This window comes from Chrysemys picta, chromosome 4 (assembly GCF_011386835.1).
Source record: "Chrysemys picta bellii isolate R12L10 chromosome 4, ASM1138683v2, whole genome shotgun sequence".
Lineage (NCBI taxonomy): Eukaryota > Metazoa > Chordata > Testudines > Emydidae > Chrysemys > Chrysemys picta.
This window is the reverse complement of record NC_088794.1, coordinates 113,569,636-113,594,023: the sequence shown is the minus strand read 5'-3', so window position 1 is coordinate 113,594,023 and position 24,388 is coordinate 113,569,636. Positions and strand designations below refer to the sequence as shown.

Below are 24,388 nucleotides of genomic sequence, written 5' to 3'. Positions count from 1 at the left end.
CTGTCTGGTCATTCAGTGACAGACCTGCGGGTGGCTATATTACAACAGAAAAACTTCAAAAACAGACTCCAACGAGAGACTGCTGAGCTGGAATTGATATGCAAACTAGACACAATCAACTCCGGTTTGAATAAGGACTGGGAATGACTGAGCCATTACAAACATTGATTCTATCTCCCCTTGTAAGTATGCTCACACTTCTTATCAAACTGTCTGTACTGGGCTATCTTGATTATCACTTCAAAAGTTTTTTTTTCCCCCTCTTAATTAATTGGCCTCTCAGAGTTGGTAAGACAACTCCCACCTGTTTATGCTCTCTGTATGTGTGTATATATATCTCCTCAATATATGTTCCATTCTATATGCATCCGAAGAAGTGGGCTGTAGTCCACGAAAGCTTATGCTCTAATAAATTTGTTAGTCTCTAAGGTGCCACAAGTACTCCTGTTCTTCTTTTTGCGGATACAGACTAACACGGCTGCTACTCAGAAAGCTGTAAGATGGTGCAACAAATGGTCCCTATAGTTAATCATCCAAAACACTCAGTAAGCACAGATGGAAAAGGTCTGGTGGCCTCTCTAGGATTTCAGAGTTTACAGGCCAACTGAATGCTGCATCCTAGAGCAGAAAAACATCTCTGGCTTTGCCAAGTTTCATTGGCTCACTCCATAGAAAGATTCACCTGCATTACAAACTTCAGTTCCAGTAGCTGAATCATTTCAAGTAGAGAAAGGAGTCCCAGCTGCCTGCTGGGATCCCAGAGTTCGACAATAGGCTTGAGATTTGAATAGGAGTGTGGAGCACTTGCCAGATCCAAGCATAGTAAGTACATGCAGGCCAGGTGCAAGATGCATCCAAAAGTTCTTCTGGTACAACTCGGTCCATGTCTGTTATTCTAGATCTGGGCCCTTATACTCCTCTGCCAACACACCTCATCTCTGTCCCATGGCACTCCCCTGCTAGACTTCTCACAGAGTGACCAATAATCATCTACATTGTGTGGTGGTTTAGGAGGAGGAAAAACAGAAACAAAATTGAACCAATTTCCTTTCATTTTTATGAACCAAGACAGCACTTGAACTCAGGCCCCATGAGATGAAAAGCTAGGGCTCACAGGTCTTGTGTATCTCCACCATCACTGGAAAAGAAACTTCAAGCCTTATATCTCAATAGCCAGAGCTGTCCTGGGAACAGAATAAACTCCCTGGCTCCTGCTCCATCACACTTCTGCTTCTTGTGACCTTGTTGACATCATAGAAGAAAGCGCCTTGCTCTGTGCCAGTCACTCTGGGCCTCCCAGTTCCACTCCTGCTGTATTTGCCTTTGACCCAACTGAGTCAAGGATGCACCTTCCCTTCTCCCAGTTTATAACAGCAGCAACATCACGCAGCAACATCCCAGCATGAGAGCAGAGCCAGAGAATGGGGATGTGGAGAAGGGGGTTCCTAGATCTGAGAGCAGTTTTTGGCTAGGCAGTGGGTGCTGAGAGGGTCAGCTCACTCTTTGGGGAAGGAATGAGGAATGCATCACTTTCAAGGACTCACTACAACTACACAGGGAGCAAACAGTACTAATGTCTAAGAGGCTTGGGGCAGCCCCTCCACTCCCCAAAAGAAATACTGCAGCCATTCAGAGAGCTCCTCCGCAGACCAGAAAGTCAGCTGCTCTGAGCCTACGCTGTGGCTCTGTCTGAGGTTGGTGTGTAGCTGGGAGTAGGAAGTCAGATGAAATACAAAGGAAGGTTCATCTCAGGCTCCAATGCCTAGACTGTTTATAGAAATCTAAACATTCCTGGAAAAGCCACATCTTTGCCTGGCCCTGACACATCCTCCAATGTGGGCCCAGACACTCCCTGCAAATTAGAGACCAGAATGTACAAGTGCTCATTAGAATGTTCTCTAATCCGAGTGCTCTGACCCCACACCCTCCTGCAGAAACTGGAAGCGTGGCTGCCAGAGGGGGTTGGGTATGTCACTCAGGCCACCTCCTGCCCCTTCGTGGTCCCATATTAAAGCCATACCTGCTCTAATGGATGCAAGCCATGATGATGTCTGGCACAGACTCTGGAGCATAGGTGCTGACTCTGGGGTGCTCCGGGGCTCAAGCACCCACCAAAAAAAAAAAAAAATTGGTGGGTGCTGAGCACTCCCTGACAGCTGTTCGGCAGCTGGCAGGAGGCACTTGGGGGAGGGTGGAGAACAGCGAGCGGAGGGTGGAGGGGGGGCTTCGGGGGAGGGGGTAGAGTGGGGGCAGGAAGAGGTGGAGTGGGGGCGGGGCCTCAGGGAAAGGGACAGAGTGGGGGTGGGGCCTCAGAGTGGAGCAGGGGTGGACCACCCACCAGGAAAAATAAAAGTTAGCGCCAGTGCTCTGGAGGGAAGGGAAGTCTGCCTCACTTCCCAATTAACCATCCCCCTATTCTGCCCACATCAAATCAGACCTCATTTAGAAGGTGGGAGCTGCTGAGCTGGTAGAGGAAAATAATGACGACTAGTAGGTTGCTTGAAGGAGCAGAAACCCACAGCATGGGATCCTGGCCATTTATCAGGCTTTTAGTGGAAAGTACTATTCTGCAGTGAAAACTCTTCAGGCAAGATGCACCTGTGCAGTGAGATGTTAAGCAGAGTTGTAGGCATGGTACAAACAGTGCTGTGAAGTTACCCTGTATAGAAGCAACTGATCTGTGAGACTGGGATGTTACAGCCCAGCTAATCAGAGTGGGGCTGGGATTCTTCCCTAATACACAACAATCCTGCTTTTCCCCAGGCAGCTTCCACCTCGGAAGCCCTAGATCACCAGCTGCAGTGCAGTCCAGCCTCCTCAGAGCCATCACAGTGACTCCACCTAAGAACACATCAAGTGGCTGCATTCTCCCCAGAGCCAAAAACGCTCCTTCCTACTGTGATGTTCCCCTGGTGTTATCCGGACCGGTAATCTGCTAGGTCACTCCAATCCTTGACTCTGGGAGCCAGCCTTCCCCTGCTCTGCTGTGAGAGCCTCCACTCCTGGGCTGTTCGCGCACAGCCTCTGGCATGTAAGCTGCTCCTTGGATTGTGCAACCAAATTACACTAGCCAATATCTCTGGTCCCAGATACAACCCTAGGAACCTCCGTCTTGCAGTGTCCAGTTATGCCCGCTGGACGCTGCAAACTTATATGAGTTTGTCAATTTAACAAAGAAATTGATATGCACCAGGCTTGTTAACCCAAGGGAGTCTCCAACATGCTTCAAACCAAATGAACTGCTTCAGGTAGAATAAACAAACAGACTTATTAACTACAAAGATAGATTTTAAGTGATTATAAATCAAAGCACAGTAAGTCGGATTTGGTCAAATGAAACAAAACCAAACCGCATTCTAAGCTGATCTTAACACTTTTAATGCCCTTACAAACTTAGATGCTTCTCACCTCAGGCTGGCTGGTTGCCCTACAGCCAGGCTCTCCCCTTTGATCAGCGCTTCAGTCACTTGGTAGTGATGTTTGTAGATGGAGGTGGAGGAGAGAGGAAGAGCATGGCAAATGTCTCTCCCTTTCATCATGTCCTTTCTTCCCTCTTGGCTTTGCCCCTGCCCTTCAGGTGGTCATTACCTCATCGCAGTCCCAAACTGACCAAGGGAAGGGGGGTGACTCACTCAAGAGTCCAAGAGACCCTTTGTTGTTGCCTAGGCCAGTGTCCTTTGTTCCTGTGAGGATGGGCTAGGTTTGTCCCATACATGCCCTGATGAGGTATGAACTGCCCCTCTGCTTCTGGAGAGTTTTTGCCTGAGTTATTTTAAGCCATGAAGACACATTTTCAGCCTCATAACTATATACATGAAATTACAACCTATAACATTACTGTAACAACAATTACTATAACATCACTATAAAAACAATGTTCAGTGCATCATAAGCCTTCCGAAGACACCCAACCTGACAAACTTTGCATTGGATACCACAGAATCATTTTAAAAGGATGAACATAGGAGTGCTGGGTGTTCTCCCGAGGTACAAAGCGTCACACCTACCGATCCAGATCAATGTCTTCAACTACTCATAAGGGACAGAATAAGGGCAGAGGGAAAATCTTCCCTCAGATAGACACACACTCTTCTCCTGCAGTGTCCTTACTCCAGACCCATCAGTTGTGTCTTTCCCTGGTGTCAGAACATGCATGACCTGAGTGGCAGGGCAAGAACCAGAAGCAGGGACCAACCCCAGTCTGATATAGACGCAGCCTCCAGAGGTGGCAGCAGGAAAGAGGAATCATAGAAACACAGATGCTCTCACCTTACGCTAACAGCAAGAGAGAGGATCGTACATTAGAACCCCCTGAAATTCTTTTGATTTTCTACAATTGTTTTGTTTTCAGGAATTTCTTGTTATTTCATCTTATCTATTCCCCCCACCCCACAGCTTGAGTCCACCGCCAGGGAGGTGGGAGACCTAGGGAGCAGGTGTCAAGTCCAGCCCCTGGGGAGGTGGGAGACCCAGGGAGTGAGGAGGGGGGTGTCAGGTCCTGCCCCCAGGGAGGGGGGAGACCCCAGGAGGAATGGTAGAGGGTGTTGGGTCCTGCCCCAGGAAAGGGGGAGACCCTGGGGGCGGGTTGCAGAGCAAGCCCATCCCACGCTCATCCAGCAGCAGTGTCTCCTGTCCTGGGTGCTGGGCCCAGCTTCCCACCTCGGGGTCACAGTGCTACTCAGGTTTGGCCCGGTTGCTCCTCTGCGGTGATGATGGGGGGGACTGGACAGGACAAATTTGAGTGAGTGGGACTGTGACCCCATGCACCAGGTCACAATGCCACTCACTCATATTTGGACCAGTGAGCTACCTCATCAGGGGTCCAGACAAACCCGAGAAACACTATGACCGTGTACCAGAATGCAACAGCCAGAGTAGGGAGACAGGCCCAGCCCCTCGAGACAGGAGCTGCTGCTGTGGGGTATTTCATGTTATGGGTATTTTAATGTTTTTTCATTTTATTTCGCATTAACAAAAAACACAGAGCTCTGATTATACCCTCCCTCTTGGCAACAGGTTATCTTGTGCCCCTTGCACTCCACATAACAAGCAGATAAAATAAATGAAGCTGCCAGCAAGCCCAATGGGAGCAAATAAACCTGGTCACAGCTCAGTAGTTCAGTGGTTTAACCAAGGGTGAAAATGAACAGCCCAGATTATCAGGAAGAACAGTTGGTTATCAGATTTCTTTCTATGGCTCCTGACCGACGATTAGTGTAACCCCGGAGGACTTTCAGAACTTACAAGGAAACAATCTCACTAGCAAGCTAAATATTTCTCCTGTGCTCACCGCTGTGGTATCTGGGCGCTAATGGTATTTAGAGAAAGACTCAGTCCAATGGCTCAATCCCCTGGGTCTCAAGGAATAAGTTTGTTCAGCCCTTAAAGTGTGCAAAACAGATTTTTCAAATACATGTGACATGGGTCCCTGTTCCAGCAGCCCCCTATTCCTTCAGTCTCTGAACTCTTAGAACAATGCTCCTACTACTATTCTTTTTTGCCAGAGCATGTGTTCCCAGCTGGAATGAAGAGTGAGACTGAGATTTTCCTCTTGGTGTAAAAAGACCAAAGCCGACTTGGTCACACCTGTCACACATGCTGGGTCAGAACAACCAGCCTGATCTTTGATCAGTTGATAAATAAATATACTGCAGGGGAAATGACAAATCCTGGCTGGGTGCCCCGGCACACACACAGCTCAGCTGAGCGAGGGTCACTGTGGAACTCCACGTATCAAATCAGCTACAGATTACAGGTGACGTTGTCAGGATCTCAGCAGAGATCCCTCCACAGAGCATGGCAGTTCTGAAGCATGTTCATTGTTTTTACACTGCTTGAAGAATTCAGTAGAAGGCTATTAAGAAGCCCTCTGCAGACTCTGCTCTCCCTATCTTCTTCCTCTGGGACATAGAGCCTCAGAAGTAACATTGAATCACAGGAATAAGGCATATTCAGCAGGGACGACTAAATCTTAGTAGTATCCAGACTGGACGCAATTCCAGCAGAGGCAGTAAATCAGGTTACGGGGGTAGAATTCATCATCTAATGCTCTACATGCTTCTGTGGCACTACGTGGTGTGCCAGCTAGACCGGAGTCACCCACACACCCAGCTTCCTTCTCAAACCCCATGACACACTCCTACTGAGCAGGAAGGACATTATATAGTTCGGTGTATGAGGCAGTTGCAAAATATATAAATATAAATATTCAAAGGAGACTGAATGTTAAACCATGCATATTGCACCGCACCCATGGTCTGAACTATGTAAAATCTGGGACACTACCTAGTCACCGAAGACATGTGCCAGTCCAATAGTTAGTGTTTGGTTTTAGTGATCCTCTGCTTTTAACATTCATACAGCATGAATTGCCTTCCAAAGCTATGTTGTACTGTTGCTAGTGCATTTATTTCATGCAATGTGCATCAGTGAGGCATTCGGGTGCAAGCGTCAATAAGTGATTTCCCTGATCTGGTTTCAGAAGTTAGAAAAAAATTATTTTCTTTTCAAGTGTAAACTGGCTGCAGGTGAAGAATGTTACAGCTTGCAGGAATGTCAATCACAACCACCTCATTGACCTGCCTTGGCATTAAAGTGCTTAGAAGAGTTTGCTCCATCCTTATGCAAAGAAGCAAAGTCTCTGTCGAGCATGTCTTATTGGGGAAGCTCATTGCCTTACTATGGATCAACAAAACCAGAGGTAGAAAAATCAGAGGCAGAGCTATGAGATAAGGCCCAACACATGATTGCGCCCTTTGACACATTTTCTAGCTTTTTTTCCACTCTAATTTTAAATATCCCAAGCAATAGGACTCCCATTTCTTTCCCTGGGAAACAATATCACAGCCCAATACAGCCCAGAATCTGAGATTTTCCTGATATTTCAGCCTAAATTGTCCTTCAATATCATCCTGTTCTTGCATGTACCATGCTCAATAATCCCTCTCCCTCTTTACGATTAGTAGAGCTATGTTTCTCTCTAAGCAATATCATAGCCAAGCTAAGTACATTTCTTGGCAAATATACAAACAATATTTTCCCCAGATGAATCTCTGCCTGTTATTTCTAATGGCACCAGGTCTCTCTGTATTTCTCTGTCCTCAGTGGAGGTTGCAGCTCTTCCCAATTTAGTGTCACCTGTGAGTTTCATTACTTCTCCACCCCACAACTTTAATGGGGACACCATAGGTTCCAAGCATTTGGGGATGAGAGGCCTGGTTCCCAGGTTACCTGGTTCCCAAAGACAGCGATGGAGCAGGCAGTAGAGACCTCATGGGACCCGAACCAGACGGAGGCGATGCGCGAGGGCATGCCCAGAATGAAGACCTGTGCCACTGAGCAGATGACCTGCCCTAGGACGGTGACAGGGAAGAGGTGCGGCTTCATGCTGCCCAGCTTCACCCAGGCGCCTAGACAGTTGAAGGCTGAACCGGCGAGGGCGATGAGGCGCAGGCCCCTCTTGTCCAGCAGCCAGGCCACAGGGAAAAGAAGCGGGATGTAGGTGAGCATGTAGCACATGGAGAGCCAGTCGATGTCGAAGGTGCTCACGCCGTAGAAGTGCACGAAGATGTTGTTGATGCTGCCGTACTGGATCCACTGGAAGGCATTGCAGAGCGAGTAGCAGCTGAACAGCAGCACCACGGCCCAGCGGCGCAGGGACAGGCGCACCTCGGGGGGCCCCCCGGGGGCAGGCCCATTGGGGGTCTCGGCTTCCACTGACCCAGGCACCGGCTTCACCCCCTGCAAGAGCTCAGGCGTCTCTTGATACACCAGCCCCTTCTCGCCTGGCTCCGGCCCCCCGCTCACCACGGCCCCCGGGGAAAACGCCGGGCAACACGGGTTCCCCATCCCCTGGGGAGCGCTGTCCCGCATCGTGTGCCCGGCCCCTGCCTGCTCCCACCCCGCTCCTTATGGGGTCGCCGGTCTCTGCCCCGCGCCCGGCTGCTTCCCTCTCCCTCACTCCTCTGAAACTGTCACTGTCAGCAGAACGCCATTCCCACCGGGAACGTCATGCTAATTAGCTCACAGACCGGTGCTGTGATTGGACCCGGCCAATGGGACCTCGCCCCTCCACGCTGACTGGCTGAGATGATCCCTGCTGCGCTCCGCCCCTCCTTTGGCCAGGAAACCATGCCACGCCTTCCCGTGCGCCATTGGCTCAGTGCTGGTGACCCGCGGATGCGTTGGCCAGACCGGGGCTTCTGCAGCGGAGGCTGCCTCTGCAGCACCGGGGACTACAGGGTCCCCTCGCTCCCCCAGCCGGGCCCCACCGGACACTCCCGGGAAAAGTCCAAAGAACCTAAAGGACCTGACCGTTGGTCCCGGAGACGTGGGGAAATTGCGCACGCCCCAAGGGTCACATCCTGGGGTCCATAATAAACCCATCGGGGGCTGCAGGCTGGCTAAGGGGGCAGGTGAAAGGAAAGCTCTGGAAAGACACTGCTAGAGATACACAACCCACCAATAAAACTATTTCTACAGCAATGGGCAGCACAACCCGACCCATTGCAGTGCAGGGCAGTGAAGCCTGGGGCTCAGCTTTACCAGCTACTTACACTGATTGTGATTAAAAAAAAAATCCTATAAAATCCTCCCTCCTGCAGTTCAGAAACTAATCACTCTGCCTGCAGAGGAACACCAGCAACAATGGCTGCATAGCCGAACTGGGTCACCTCCCCATCCATCTGCTGCCATCTCAACTAAAGCCACTGCTGAGCACCAGCGATTCAAACTAAATCCAAAGGCAAACATACATTGCTCTTAGGTCTGGGCACTTCTAAGCTCCTGATCAGTAGGCGCAAATAACCTTGTCCAAAGCCAACTGATGATCAAGATTTGTTAGTCTCTAAGGTGCCACAAGTACTCCTGTTCTTTTTTCAAGATACTCTAACACTTAAACACAGTAGACCAGCGATAGTCAATAGGCAGACCGCAGGCCAAATCTGGACCACCAGATGCTTTTGAACGGACCTCAACATGTTTTTTTGATTTACTTATTATTATTGTTATTTTTTTTTATTATTTTCTCTGGAGTCTGGCCCTTGACTATACCTTGACCAAGAAATTTGGACCTTGACAAAAAAATTGACTACACCTGCACAGGAGAGCCTTACGCAGAATGATCACACTAGTAGATACTTCTGCATATTATGCTATGGTGACATAAGACAGACTTTCACCAAATACAGTATCAATGACCATAAACTAGGAGTGGAAAGTGGAAGATACAAGGCATAACTCAAGACAATAATGACTGCAAACAAAGTGAGATAAGAAAAACTGAGGCACACACACATCTTCTATTCTAATACCCAGTGCAAGAAAGATGTTTCAGACTGTCAGGAAATTTAAAAGGCTTTTAAATTAAAAGCAATGAGGAATAAGTGAAGAAACAGAGAGAGATAGCATTACACTATGTAGCAAACTGAATCAGGTATGGGCAATAATGACACGAAGTCACATGGAAATCCAAATACACTGAAGCCTCATCTTGGCAGATGCTTGAGATACTGTATCCACCTTTAACAGAGCTCTCAGAGGGTTGGCTCTCTTACATATTTGTCACATTCATCATAGGTATCATGACAAAAAGTATTATTGAATTGGAATTTACTGAAGGAGATAAGCTAGAGGTTGCAACCTCTCCTGGACAAAGCTACCTCCTGACTGTGCAGAAGGGGAGCACAAAGAAAGGGAATTAGGAGGGCAGATTCTCCTAGTCCAGGCCTTACCCCCAAAAGAGAAAAGTTAAATAGGGATAGGAAGATTAGGCCAAGAGAACCTCCCCCATCCCACTCTGAATAATAGATTGGGGAGGGAAGGCCTGTTTAGAGCAGTCTCTGGCTTCCCACTGCTGAAGGAAACAGAACTTCTCTTGAGGCAAGTCCATGAATATCAGACCAAACTCAGCACAAGTGCCAGGAAAACATCCTCTGTCTGTCTCATGTGTGAAAGAAGAAAGGATAAAAAACAAAGCATGAATGTGGCTTAATGTAGGTTGGATGGATTCCTTTATTTATGTTGATGGAAGAACATCAGTACAGGAAGGGCTGCCCAGTCATAACAATAACTCTGTCTTGGCTCAGCTCTGCAACAGCAGACCTGTGGCATTTGAGCTTCCACTTCCCTTACTCCAAATTGTGACATCCTAATGCAGTGCAATCTGGGACACCATACAACAGAGCTGGAATCCCTTGTGTGATGGCTGTCCCACTGCCTTGATGCTGCTGATGCAGGCTAGCTCTGCTAATCCTCAAGACATCATGCAACAAGTCACTAGCCAGAAGCTTTATCCCATTCAATACCAGTGCATGCAGGGTTTTGGAGTGAAGCTCCTGCCCTCCTGAGGCTAAGTTCCAATGTAGAGATGTTGGAGAAACATCTATGGAACCATATTTTGTCAGAATGCGCAGTTCCTTGATTCGAAATGCTTTGTCCAATTTACCCAATTTCACCTGAATTTGTTTTTGGACGGAACCTGAGTTCCAACAATGTCAGAGTGTCCCGTTTTGACATTTTCTGAATGAAACATTTTGATATTTTTTGTTTTGAAACAACTTTTTGATTTTGAATTTTTTTACTTTATATATTTTAAAAGTCAAAATCAAAACTTTTCAATCTTGTCCAAACAAAACATTTTGATCAACCCAAAATGATTTCTTTCTGAGTTTTCCTTCAGGGAGAATTTCTAAGTTTTGGGTTTTCATTCTGATTGAGAATAAAGCCATATTTCAAAATCTTGAAATCCTCCATGAAACAGAATTTCTGTCCTCCATACAGCTCTACTCCTATGGTATTTACAAACATTGTTCTGCCATAGTGCTCAAGTGAAGGCAAGTGGATTTCTTCAGGGTTGGCTTCTTTTAAAAAGGATTTGCAGTCAATATTGTCAGCTGTCATCACTGGGGACTAATAACCACCAGCACTAGGAACAAGTTGTTGATAGTTTATTGTCTATAGCTGGTTTATGACCTACAGCTGATTTTAATGATATTGTGTTATCTGTATTGTATAAACATTAAACATCATAAACCCTCCAACATGGACTTGGCTATATGTTGGTTTAATTCCCTTCCAATATTGAACAAGCAGCTCAAAGTTCACCTGACGTATAAGGAAGTAATGGCCTATCTTTCAGGGAGCACATTCCTGAGCAAAGGAGTCAAGCAGCAGTATCAGAGGGTAAGATTTCTTGGGCTTGAATTTGCCCTGTGGAACATGCTCTTAGAGGTTAATAGTGCTCTACCTGAGAGTCCAGCTTCTCTCTGGAATCCAGCCCTGTCACTCACAAGCACAGCAGAGTACTTGGCATTGGTTCTTTGGCTCCATTATATTCTCACTGACAAACACTCCTCAAGAGAGAAGAAAATCCACCTTAATCGTATGACTCTGACACAGCTCAATTCCTACCACGTATGTTTGTCTTTTTTTACTCTAGATTTAGCTTTCTCTTCAGATGATTGGGCTGAAGTTTGATTCTCATGTAAGGGTAGGGTCACCAGACAGCAAGTGTGAAAAATTGGGACAGGGATAGGGGGGTAATAGGAACCTATATAAGAAAAAGACCCCAAAATCGGGACTGTCCCTATAAAATCGGGACATCTGGTCACCCTATGTAAGGGAAGGACAAACAATGCTCCCTAAGCCAGGCAAAAATGGTGTAGACCTTTCTACAACACAGCTCTGTCAAAGCACCTTGTTCCTGACCTGCAGCTCCACCTGCTGCCCCAGTCTTCAGCCTCACACAACTTTGCCAGTGCACCTCAAATGGCTGGTCTGCAGTTCCTATAATGATGATACAATATAATGTTAGTATCTTCGATACAAAAGTATTTCAAAATGCTTTACCGAAGTTAAATAACAGCCAAGGGAGAGAAAAATGCAGGGGCAAAGGTAAGGGAGAAAACAATGGTTTGTAGAGGAGATTGAAATTCAGATTATTTTTAAAGTGTCTAAAGCTATGCTAAACTCTGAACAGAGACAAAAAGGACAAGGGAACCTGCCCCACCACATTTACAGTCTGCATTTAGCAGTGATGCAATGGGTAATAAACTGCAAGGAGGGTTTGGAGTGAGGTGGAGTATGGCAAGGATAATATATCACCTTGTGATTACATTATTATCTACTCTATTGCAGTTCTTTTCAAATTCTTCTAACATGTCAGCAAAATATTAATTAAAGGGAGAACAAGTCAATATAGGTTATCTGGACTTTCAAAAAGCCTTTGGCAAAGTCCCCCACATGACTATTAAGGAAACTAAGTCGTGGAGTGGAAGGTAAAGCACTGTGATGGATTAAAGATGAGTTAAGAGAGAGAAGACAAAGAATAGAAATAAATGGCCAATTTGTAGCATGGCAAAAGATAAACAGTGGGGCAACATAAGATTTTATTATTAATGATCCTGAAAAGGAGATGTGCATTCACGTAGCAAAATTTGCAAATGACATAAAATTATTTAGGTTAATCAAGACCAGAAAAGACATGAGCAACATCAGAGGGACCTCAGAAAGCTAGAAAAATGGGCCACATGATGGCAGATAAAATTCAGTCATATAATTGCAGCAATGTAGGGATGGGAGGAAACTCAAGAGGTCATCTAGTCCACCCCCCTACACTGAGGCAGGACCAAGTATACATAGACCATTCCTGGCAGATGCTTGTCTAATCTCTTCTTTAAAACGTCTAATGATGGGGATTCCACAACCTCCCTAAGCAGCCTGTTCCAGTGCTTACGCTTAACTATCCTTATACTTAGAACATTTTTCCTAATATACAGCCTAAATCCTAATATACAGCTTAAGTCTCCCTTGCTGCAAACAAAGCCAATTCTTGTCCTATCATTGGTGGACATGGAGAACAATTGATCACCGTCCTCTTTCCAACAACCTTTTACATATGTGAAGACTTATCTCACCCCTCAGCCTTTTTTCCTTTAGACTAAACATGCCCAGTTCTTTCAATCTTTCCTCATAAGTCATGTTTTCCAACCTCCTACTTTTGTTGCTCTATTCTGGACTCTCTCGAATTTGTCCACATCTTTCTTAAAGTGTGGTGCCCAGAATTGAACATAATAATAATACTCCATGAGGCCTTACCAGTGCACAGTAGAGTGGGACAATTACCTCCCATATTTTACATATGACTGTCCTGATAATACATCCCCAGAATTACATATCCCTTTTTCACAACAGCATTGCATTGTTGACTCATATTCAATTTGTGATTCACTATAATCCCCAGATCCTTTTCTGCAGTGCTGCTGCCCAGCCAGTTATTCCCAATCTGGTTTTGTGCATTTGATTTTCCTAAGTGTAGTATTTTGCACTTGCCTTTATTGAATTTTATCCTACTGATTTTAGACCAATTCTCCAGTTTATCAAGGTAATTTTGACTTCTAATTCTGTCCTCCAAAGTGCTTGCAACCCCTCCCAGAGTGGTGTGATCCACAAATTTTATAAGTGTACTTCCACTCCATCACCCTGGACAGACCTCTGCAGGATCTGACTTGATGTGTCTTCCCAGTTTGACAGCAAACCATTGATAACTACTCTTTGAGTATTGTTTTACAATCAGTTGTACACCCACCTTATAGTAATTTCATCTAGACCATATTTCCTTAGTTTGCTTATGAGAATGTCATGTGAGACTATGTCAAAAGCCTTACTAAAGTCAAGATATACCATGTCTACTGCTTCTCTCCCCATCCCTCCCTCCCCCCCCCCCCCCCATCTTCTAGTCTTGTTACCTTTTCAAAGAAGAAATTAGTTTGGTTTGGCATGATTTGTTCTTGACAAATCCATATTGGCTATTACTTATCATCTTGTTATCCTCTAGGTGCTCACAAACTGATTGTTTAATAATTTGTTCCAGTATCTTTCCAGGTATCAAAATTAGGCTGACAAGTCTATCCTCTTTGTTCCCCTTTTTAAAGATAGGTACTATGTTTGCCCTTCTCCAGTTCTCTGGAACCTAACCCATCCTCCGTGAATTCTCAAAGATAATTGCTGATGGTTCAGAGATTACTTTGGATTTTTTTTAAGTACTGTAGGGAAAATTTTATCAGGCCTTTTCAACTGGGTACATCTAAATATTATTTAACTTGTATCTTCCCGATTCTGCCCTCTGTTCTTTCCCCCTTGTTAATATTAATTGTGTGAAGCATCTGGCCACAATTAACCTTTTTAGCGATGAATGAAGCAAAAGTGGCATTAAATACTTTACTTATTTTGCCAGTGTTCACAAATACAAGGTACTGTACAATAAGAAATAATTTGATGTATTCATAGACATTGAGTTCTAAATTAACTGTAACAACTAAAAAAAATAAAAATAATTAAAAAAAAAGACCAGGGCATCATTGTGACCAGCTCAAATAAGTTCCAGCTTAAAAGCATTAACAAGAATCCTAAACACAGAGTTTTCAAAATGGAGAGTCTACTGTTAAGCTCCTAAAGCTTTCTTTAGGTATCTAAAGAAAGCTGACCTAAATTTTGTATTTAGGTACCTAAATATGAATTTAAGAGCCTAACTTTAGGCACCCTTGATTGAAGGTTTTAGCCCAGTGCATTCCATGGACAAAGAAACATCTAATTAATCCATAAACTACAACAGCTACAGGATGATGGAGTTGTCTACAATGTTGAAGGCTGCACTGAAGACAAGGAGCCATCAACAGTAGAAAGGAGGAAGTCAATGACTACATGAATCAGAGCTGCTCCCATGCTCTGGCTAGAGCAAAATCCAGATGGAAAACATTCAAGCATATTGCTGGTTGAGCTGTGACTGGAGAGATGAGGCAAGAGTATCTCAAGCACTTTGGTAAGAGTCAACTAGAAGGCTAAGCATGGGGGGATGGGCAGAAGGGAAGCATGTCAGGGAAGGGATAGACCGTGGCAGATTTGCGAGAGTTACACAAGTTACTAGAGGCAAAGACGCATGCCCACCTCATGCAGTAGGTGGTGAGAACAGGGAGCAAAGGGCAGGGAAAATGGGGTCAAGCCATAGGAAAGGAAGTCAAGAGAAGAAGTTGTTTTCTTAAGGGGTGAATGTCAGAAATGCCCAGGGATGACGAGAGAATTAGAATTAAATGGAGAGGGAGGCATCTGGCTCTGAGGCAAGTGTCAGCAGAGTAGGTAGAAACGAGAGTGGAAGTTTCCAGCATCTTTGGAAATGTGGGGGGAGTAGGAAGTACACTTTGGAAAGCAGGGCTTTGGAGCTGTGCTCCGGCTCCGCTCCAGCTCCAGGCAAAAACCTGCAGCTCCACTGCTCCGGAGCGGCTCCGCTACAAAGCCCTGTTGGAAAGAACCCTCTGTTGTTACAGTCGGGTCATACACTGCTCTGTCAGTGTCCTTCAGTCCTCCCCTGAAACACTCCCTTCTATTCCAGTCCTGGGCAGGGGCCACTCCATAGGCAAACAAAGCAGCTGCCAAGGCTGTAAGGATAAGGCCTTCATCTTCAGCCAGATTAAAAGAGCAGCCAAGCAGCAGGCATTAGCTAAGAAGCAGGAAGTCACATCCTCACATTCCATCTAAATTATATTAAAGCAATGTAATATCAGGCTGTTTAGAAGGAGATCCCGTCCTAATGGGCCCCCCTATCTCCAGATAAAGAAACAGATCTTAAGATGGTTAAAGAAAACTTAGAATGCTATCAAACTATCTCTCAAGAAATCACTTATCAATAGCTGTAGTTGTGAAATCCTCATTTCTTTATTGTTTTGTCATTATGGTCCCCACTTTTCTATTGTTTATCTGTACGGTCTCTGTCTGGTTCTTTAATTGTTTCTCTCTGTTACATAATTAATTTTGCTAGGTGTAAATTAATTAAGGTGGTGGGGTAGGATTGGTTAAAGAATTTTGTTACACTATGTTGGGATTGGTTAATAAAATTTTAGTATAACGATTGGTTAAAGTACAGCTAAAAAGGACTCAAATTTCACTTTATAAACTGGGGTCCAAAAGGAAGTTCTTTGGAACCAACTCCAGGACACAACCCCAACGATCAGAGCTGCCAGACCTCAGCACTCTGCCAAAGACGCTGTGCAGAAACTGGAGTCCCCCAGATGGACCTGATCCTGACTGGCCATCAAGAAAAGTTCATCTGTCTTATTGGGAGTGGTGAGCACTGTATGTATAGCATGTGCATTCTGTTTTTTGGTGATTGTTAATAGAGGTTAAGGATATTACTGTGTAAGGTTCTTTCACTGGTAAAAGGTCCTGCACACCTGCAGAAGCAGTATACAGCCCTAGGTATTGGGAAAGGTTGTGAGTACTTAAATTGACCAGGTTAGGTACACCCTGAGCCCTACGAATTTGGTATGGGTGTCCCTGAGCCCTACGAATTGGGTAAGGGTAGATGCTTTTCGCCTGGAGCCCTACGAATTGGGAAAAGGTGAGGGTGCCTAAATTAACCAGGTTAGGCCTGAAGCCCTACAGACTGGGAAAAGGTGGGGTGCCCTAATGTGTGCAGGTAACAAAGCAGCAGATTCTGCCTAGGGCAGCAGGGCCAAACCTGAGTGGTCCTATGACCACATGCACCAGGTTGCAATGCCACCCACTCAAATTTCACTCAGCTGTCCTCCCACCGTGACGGGGTGGCCAGGCCAAACCTGAGTGAGTGGCACTGCGACCTGGTGCTTGGGCCCTCCACTTCTGCCATAACCATTGAACCATCAGAAGGCTCACTGCACCCCCATAGAAAGTCCGTGTCCCCTTAGCTAAGAACCTCTGTTCTAGGGTGTAGGATGCAGGATGGCACACTGAAGTTTTGCCTAGGGTGGTACATTGTCTTGAGTGGCCTCTGGTCCTGGGTCCTCAATCACTCTGCTAAAGCCCCTCTATCCTACCCATAACCAACCAAGATCCAATAATCAAATCCGTGTATCTTCAGTTAATGAGATCCTTGCTCACACTAATCTAATAAAGCACCCAGAGCACCAATCTCTCCATGGGAACACAAACGACAAGCACCCTCACAAAGTGACCCCCAAATCAAGTACATGCCCATTAATATGCTTAAAATATTGCAAATATAGGTAGATATGAGTGGCCAATGGAAACCCAGTGACTTGTCAGTCAAAAGAACATTCAGGAGACGGGAAAAACAACTCTGGATCCACAAGGGCCAGTGAGAATGTTCTCAAAGTGGGCCTGATCTGGTCTGAAATAAATGGAAAGATTTCCATCCACTCTAACAGACACTGAAATGGTGCTGTGTTTTTCATGTGCACTGGCCCCTACTTCCTAGCATTTCCCTTCTCTAACCTTCCCAGTCTCCCATTAGATTTATTTCAGGCTCTGTGTACAATGTGTGACATCCACTTTCATCATCTATCACTCTGAATCATTTCTAAAGATAAAACTCTGCCTTTTTCATTTCCCCCTTTGGGGTCAGGGCTGTCTCCATGCCTGTTGCCACGGCCTCCTCACACTAGCTGCTCTCATGGCCCTTGTTACTTCCTGCATCACCAGTGAGGCTGTCCTTGAATTTCCCTGCAAGTCACAATTACAGCATCTCTAACCAGCCCAAGAATTTCTCTCAGGTTTAGTAACAAAACCACCATTGACTGATTACACAGCAGAGTTGTGCCGTTAACCCAGCATTAAAGCCAGAGGGAAATGGGGTTTTCTCTCTTATACATAGCCTGACCCAGCTACTAAATGTCTACAAAATTCTGTAGGCAACAGTGCTGTCAAACGATATGGGTCATAAACCAGGGCCCTAGCTACTGAGACAGACATCTCAATAAAGGATCAACTAATCAGTCTCTTGAATTTCCCTAAAGGCCTCAAGAAATACCAGCTTCTGACCCTCCTGGGATATGCTCTAACTAGGGGGATGTCTCAGTCCAGAGAGAGTAGTGATCATTAACTGCCGGAAATTAACAGTTCTTAAAACAGGCTGAAGAATATGCCTGCCTCCAAAATTGGCCCACAACCAAAGGGTCTGGGTGGGGATGGGGAGTGGGGGGAAACAACAACAAAAACTGAAGAAAGAGTCCGCTAAATCCAAATCTCATCCACAGTCTTGATCCACGTCAAAATCTAGATCAGAGTCCTAGATTAATCCCAAACACCCTGATGTCTAAGTGTGCAAGTCTGTCGATTTTAAACATACAGTTTGCTTACACACAATTGCACTGGCAGGAACGTCAGCTATGTGGACTAGGACTTGTTATCGGTCCCCCATCTCTCTGGCAGGTAATTGTTATTAAAATAACAAAGTTGAGAAGCTTAAAAAACCCAAAGTCAGTTAACACAGATTCTCACAGTCACCTTTAAACTGTGGTCAGAAAAGTGACTATGTAAAAACAGGCTCTTCTTACTCACCATCTCCACTCCCTATATGTCACTGAGTCATATTGGTTGACTACAATGACACAAACAAATTTTTGCTCCTATCAGGCCTGAAGCTGTTAATAATAACAGAGTGCCAGAAATGTGCCCAACACTTTATTAAACAAATACTAAGACAATATCCCTCCCTGGAGAGCCTGAATTGAAGCACAAAAACAGTCGTGGATCAAAAGTTGGGCACAAGAGCATATGGAACCATCGTTATTGAGATGGGTGAAGGAAGGATTCATGGAAGAAAAGGGGTCTAAGCAGAGTGAGGACGATTGGTGACAGGTAGTGGGCAGAAGGTGCCTTCGATTTTGTCTCACACAGCATTGACAGAATCAACAGCTATATTCTTGTTTAAGAGACAGTAAAAGCCCTGCTGGAATCTCAGCTCTCAGACAGAGTTTGCAGAATCAGCAGAGAGAGAAACTGTCTTCTGACATGTAACTTGAGTACACTGGATCCAGAAGGAATAAATATGCAACTGCTTTCCTCTCCCAAACCAAACCCCCTAACATTCACATATGCAAATCAACAGAGGAAGTATACAAATCAATCCAAAGTCAGCCCCACCCAAGGAAAACACATCTGACAAAAAGTATCAATGTATCAAATTGTTTGGGTTAATTTTTCTCCTTCCCTACCCTGAAATGAAATGACCAGAAATAATAACTTACACTGTGGGATAATTTAAGTTTAAAAGACCAACAAAAGGGAGGAGAAAGAGAAAAAAGGTTGTGAACAGCTAAGCAGAGGGGTCGCTACAAACCCCTAGAAAATTTCCTGTGGGGACCAAACCTGTGCTAGCCCTGGTAGATGGACCAGAGGGGACTTGACAGGCCTTCTCCTATCTACGTTACAAGTTGTTTCATTACATGATCATGCAACAACTGTGTACAGCTGTATAACATTCCACAGTCTGTACATGCATCTATGGCCAGAGTAAGAGACGCAACTTATTAATTATTACTTGTTAAGCACTGACCATAGGCTCAGCTCTGTAAATACACAGAAGACATGGTTTCTGCTCTGAGGCACTCAGACCTTCGCTACTTGGGAAAGTTTTATCAGCATATCCCACCACTGTGTAAACACCCTTATACTAGAATAAGAACGTCCACAATGGAGGGGTGTGTGTGTGTGATACTGGGAGAACTTTATCTGTTTAAAATCACACCTTAGTTCATACCGAAAAACAACTTTCCTGGGTAGACCAGGACTGAGGCCTGGTCTCTAAACAGGTTATGCACGAGTAAAACTAGGTCAATCGGGGTGTGATTTTTTACAAGACAATTACATCTATACCTTTATTGGTTTCAATTAATACTGTAAGTTAGACCAGTGCAACTCTCTCCTGGGGACAAACCCCTAGCCCCAAAATTGTACAGTTACAGTGGTACAACTCCTCCAGTGTGGACACAGATACATCGATATTAAGTTGCCTTACCCCAATATTACTTATTTCCCTTTCCTTATGGGAATAAACTTTTCTGGTATAAACACCTTTATACCTGCGTAACTGCGTCCACACTAGAGAAGTTGAACCCCTTCAGCTATACCAGCCTTGCCAGTGTTTGATCCATGACAATACAGTACTCTGCCTCTTACTCCAGGACTAGTTAGCTTCTTTACTAGCCTCACAAGAGTCTACCATCAATGTAACTTTTCTGTGTAAACAAGCCTCAGATTTAACAGTGCACACCGCTGTGAGACCCAGAGGCTGAGTCTCTCTTAAAGCTTGTTGCTTTAATGAAATGGGTGGCGGGGGAGGTGATGATACTTTTCCTGCCATCGGTTGGCAGCATTACTAGGCTTGGCAGAAGTGAGTTCTGAAGAGGGATTTGAAAGGAGAGTGTGTGTTATCTGGTACACTTAGGGTGACCAATATTATTGAGACTGTCCCCATATTAGGGGTTTTGTCTTATATAGGCAACATACATATTACCCCCCCAATCCTGATTTTTCACACTTGCTATCTGGTCACTCTAGGTACACTGGGCCAAGCAAGGCATTCCAAGCACAGGGAAAGGGCTCATTAAGAGCGGAGGAAAGGAAGGATACAATGTGGGAAGTTATTTGATGTATATGGTGAAAGAGACAAGAAGGAATGTGATAAGAGGAAGTAGGGCTGGCACAGAGCAAAGTCAAGGCAGCAAGGAGATGCTTAAATGTAACTCAGCAGTTGAGCTTCATTATCTGTACACATCTGACTGGAGGAGCAGCATTGAAATGTGGATAGCAAGCATCTGCCATGCTGCAAAACAGTGAGTTTGTGCATGAGTGTGGTGGGAGCACCTCCATCCTTGACATTCCAGAGCCTTAATGCAAAACTGCTGCATGAGCATGCTGAAAAAAGCCTAGTGTGGGTTGTATATGGGAATGGGCTTGGGGAAGCCTGCTGAGAAAAGCATACCTCAGAATTCCCCCCAATGTCACAGCTTCACCTGATCACTGCATTGATGGACATTTGGCAAACACAGCAATTTCCTTCACTTTGTTTTAGTGGAGGAAAATCTATAACAACAAATAAATGAATACGTTATTGTGAGGACAGCAATGACCAGGACTGCAGGAATAGCAAGCACAGCTGCAGCCCAGTGCACAATAGATACCTGTGTTCCACCAATTCTCTGAACTTGGAGGTCTCCCACTCAAAGGTTGACCAGGCTTCAGCCTGCCTAGTCAGAGATCTGCCCAGAGCACAGCCCATGGCAGTAACGTTTGCTATGGTATCACCCAAGTCCCAGGAGACAAGATAGCAATTACAGGAATCAAACCCAGATTCTCCTGCACACTCAAATATTAAAAAAAAAAAACCCACACACTACACAACTTATCTGGCTGGGTAGCCAATCATTAAGATCAGCCATTACTCAGATATTACAGAGAAACAAGCAACCTAGGATGCCAAGTTTTACCTTTAGACAGGATCAGGCCTAATCAGATTAATAAGACCTTTTAAAAAAATTCTAAGCATAGAGCTACTACCCTTCCAACTGCAATTCACTTAGACACTTAGTCCCTTCCACATCTGGTATGTGCATTTGCTGCACACCACTGTGCAGGTGACATACAGGAACGAAGGGAAGCTGTTGTGAGGAACAAAATGCTGAGGAGAGCTCACCAAACTTTTCAGATGCGATAGAAACTTGCTGGGATGATTCAGTAGAATCCCCACGTCCAACCCCCCATTCACTCACTGAATCCTTGGTTCTGAAATAATAAGCAAACAAAGCTTCTTGTTTCTGTCTAGGCATTTAGATGGGCTCCCATCACCACAGCATCATTCCAGGTGAGATTCAATCAGCTGGGGAAAGGCTGCAGCCCAAGCCTCCTTTTAACAGGTAGTAGCTTTAATCATTCAGATTCCTTCCATGGTATCTAGTCAATGGCTGAGCTTTAAATCAGCTCCGATTTATCAGAATGCAAAAAAGCTTCCCCAAAACGTTTTACAACATGAATATCCCGATGAAGCCATTAATATCTGAACAGTTCTTCTGACCTCCAGAAGATGTCAGCACAATACCAGTGCTTAAGTCCCCGGAGCCTTAATTCCTTAAATAGCAGCTATTCTCTATATTTCTGCCCCTCAGTTCTTCATCACTGACCTCTGAATGAAAACAGGATTTCTCTGTGTGTATTAAGTATCCTTCCATCCATTGCTGCTCAGAGAAATCTGTTATAAGGGGAGAACCTCTAGATCTGTTATAAAGGAGAAAAATCAGAACATACCTCTACTGAACAGATGGGACTAGGAGAATCTTTCAGAGGGACAGAGAGGAATAACTATTAGCAATTTTGATTAAAACAGGGGCAAACTGGCATGTCCCCAGATGACATCAAAATTCTCCAATTGTGACATCATAATCATCTTCACACCACTGCACTGTGATCTCTGACAGCAGACTGTGGCTCAGGGCTGGGTGTGGGGAGACAATACCTAAGGGGCTTTAAGAAAGGCAAGATGCTGCTCTTATGCAAAAATCCTTAGGAATACAAATAAGAGGAAAAGAAATATAGAAAATACCCATTGGGACCAGCGACTGACTGGCTGCTAGTGTCATGGTAAGAGCAGTTCAGATTGGAAGAAATTTCTTCTGGCACAAACATAAAAGAACCCGGTGGTATTTGGTAGATCTTGCTGCATACAGAGCTGCTTGAAGGAATTCTTCCTGCTTGCAGACAGCCACACTAGAGGCAAGCGCTAGGGTTGAAGGTCCCATCATGAAGGGACTAGTGTTTGTTTAGAAAGAGAGTGAGCTCTGATAGCCTTTGTCATGTCCCTGTAGAGGAGATAGCTGTGAAGCCATCTCCCAGCCTTACCCCTTACCCCAAGTCCCACCACCCGAGCAGTGGGGCCAAAGCTGAAGCCCTTGGGCTTCAGCTCCAGGTAGGGGACCTGTAACCGGAGCCTTGCCACCCAGGGCTGAAGGTGGTGGGGCTCAGGCTTCAGCTTTGATCCCAGTCAGGGGCGCTTGGGCTTCGACTCCAGACCCCAGCAAGTCTAACACCAGACCTGGCGACCCAATTAAAACGGGGTCACGACCCAACTTGGAGTCCCAACCCACAGTTTAAGAACCACTGGCCTAGAGGTAAAACAGGCGTGGAATTTCAAAGCAGTGAAAAAGCACTAAAGTTGTGAAAATGGACAGAGATTCCCCATAAGCCAGGAGGTATTTTAAATCAGTGGAGACTCCTGCTATGGGGCCTGTCTCTCCCCCAGTAAGGAGACAGAGCCTGATGGATCCCTGCATGGGAAAGAACAAATATGGGAGCAATAGACCCACTGTATGCTCCCCAATCTCTTCTAGACCAACATGCAAGGTCAGCTCTAGAGATGACAGAATGAAAAAGCCAGTAGAACACTCAGCAGGACCCGAAGCACTTACCAGCTGGAAGGAGAGGAAGTGCAGTCTGCAGCACTCACACTAAATGATCACTTTGGGGCTACAGCTAGTTGTTTTCCCCAGATTTAAAGGGCCAGCTACAAGATGAGCACATTCTGGGAAAGAACCTATAAAACGGGGATCTCAAAGCAGGGCATTCATTGGGGGGTGAGTAGTTCTGGTTGCTGTGTGACTGGATATAATGAAATTCCTACCTGTGTGAGATCCAGGGATTTGTAAGATGCCCTGAGACTGCCCCAGTCAAAGCCTGCTAGATTTTATATGGCTGGGATATTTACAACTGCCTTTTAGTGTCTTCTGCTTTGGCATATTGCATACAAACAAAATCCAGATTCCTCTGCTGCCTGCCTGGGATGTGCACTGGGCCAGCCATGCTTGCCAGTGGAAGCCCTGGCATCCTGCCTCTGCAGAGATGAGAGGGGAGCTGGGAGCAGGAGGCTGCCTTCCATGGCCTACTTCTCTCCAGATTCTAAAATGGTTCTGCTAGAATCACCATCATCTTACCCCTGTGCGTGCCCCTCCCCTTGGCAGAGGAGCCCAAACTTCCACATAGACACCCCTGCATCCAAGGGAGCAGGGCTTCCCTTCCCAGGAGGAACAGCAAGGTTGGGAGGCCATGTCCTTTGAAGGAGGGTTAGTGAGAAACCGCACAATGTTTCCTGGGCCCCTCCTGCGGCAACTTCACATGGGGGAAGAGGAGGATAGCACCCATCACTGGAACTTCCCAGGTGTACAGTGAGGTTACTAGTGGACTTCAGGGAGTTTCCTGCTCTTCTGCCTGTCACTTTTGGGTTTGTTCTCTGACACACCAGAGAGACTGGAAACAACCTCCTTTGAGCAAGGAGGGCACCCATAGCTCAGATCACTTAATTCCAGAGCTTCAGCACAATGTCTATTTCTTACCCCTCTAGCAAAGCTGCAGACAGTGCCCCTTGCTGGGAGAACACTGCTGCTGTTATTCCTTAAAGTAGGCAGTAATTTTGAGAATGGCCAAACACCAATCTACGGCAGCAACAGGGTTTGTGGAGGCAGGATGCACACAAACCTGTGCATAGGTCTGGGGCACATGGGTGGCCAGCTCCGTGACTGGTGTGTGTGTCTGCTGCAGATACAGTCCATATTGTTATCTGTACCTTTGTGTT

General features: G+C 45.5%; 1 protein-coding gene across 7 annotated transcripts in view; it reads right to left on the bottom strand.

The window, feature by feature from the left end:
• Positions 1–8,007, bottom strand: part of FLVCR2 (FLVCR choline and putative heme transporter 2) — a 51,509-nt gene extending 43,502 nt beyond the window's left edge. For 2 of the 7 annotated variants that reach the window (XR_010601113.1, XM_042858541.2), the window contains exon 1: positions 7,231–7,993. Coding sequence is in view for 3 of the 7 variants with exons in the window: in XM_042858541.2 (XP_042714475.2) it covers positions 7,231–7,872 (642 nt within the window). In the remaining 4 variants the exon portion in view is untranslated. Of the gene's footprint in view, positions 1–7,230 lie in introns of all 7 variants that reach the window. The other 5 variants (XR_006176468.2, XR_256409.3, XR_010601112.1 and 2 more) reach the window with 5 other exon arrangements.
• Positions 8,008–24,388: the final 16,381 nt, after the last annotated feature.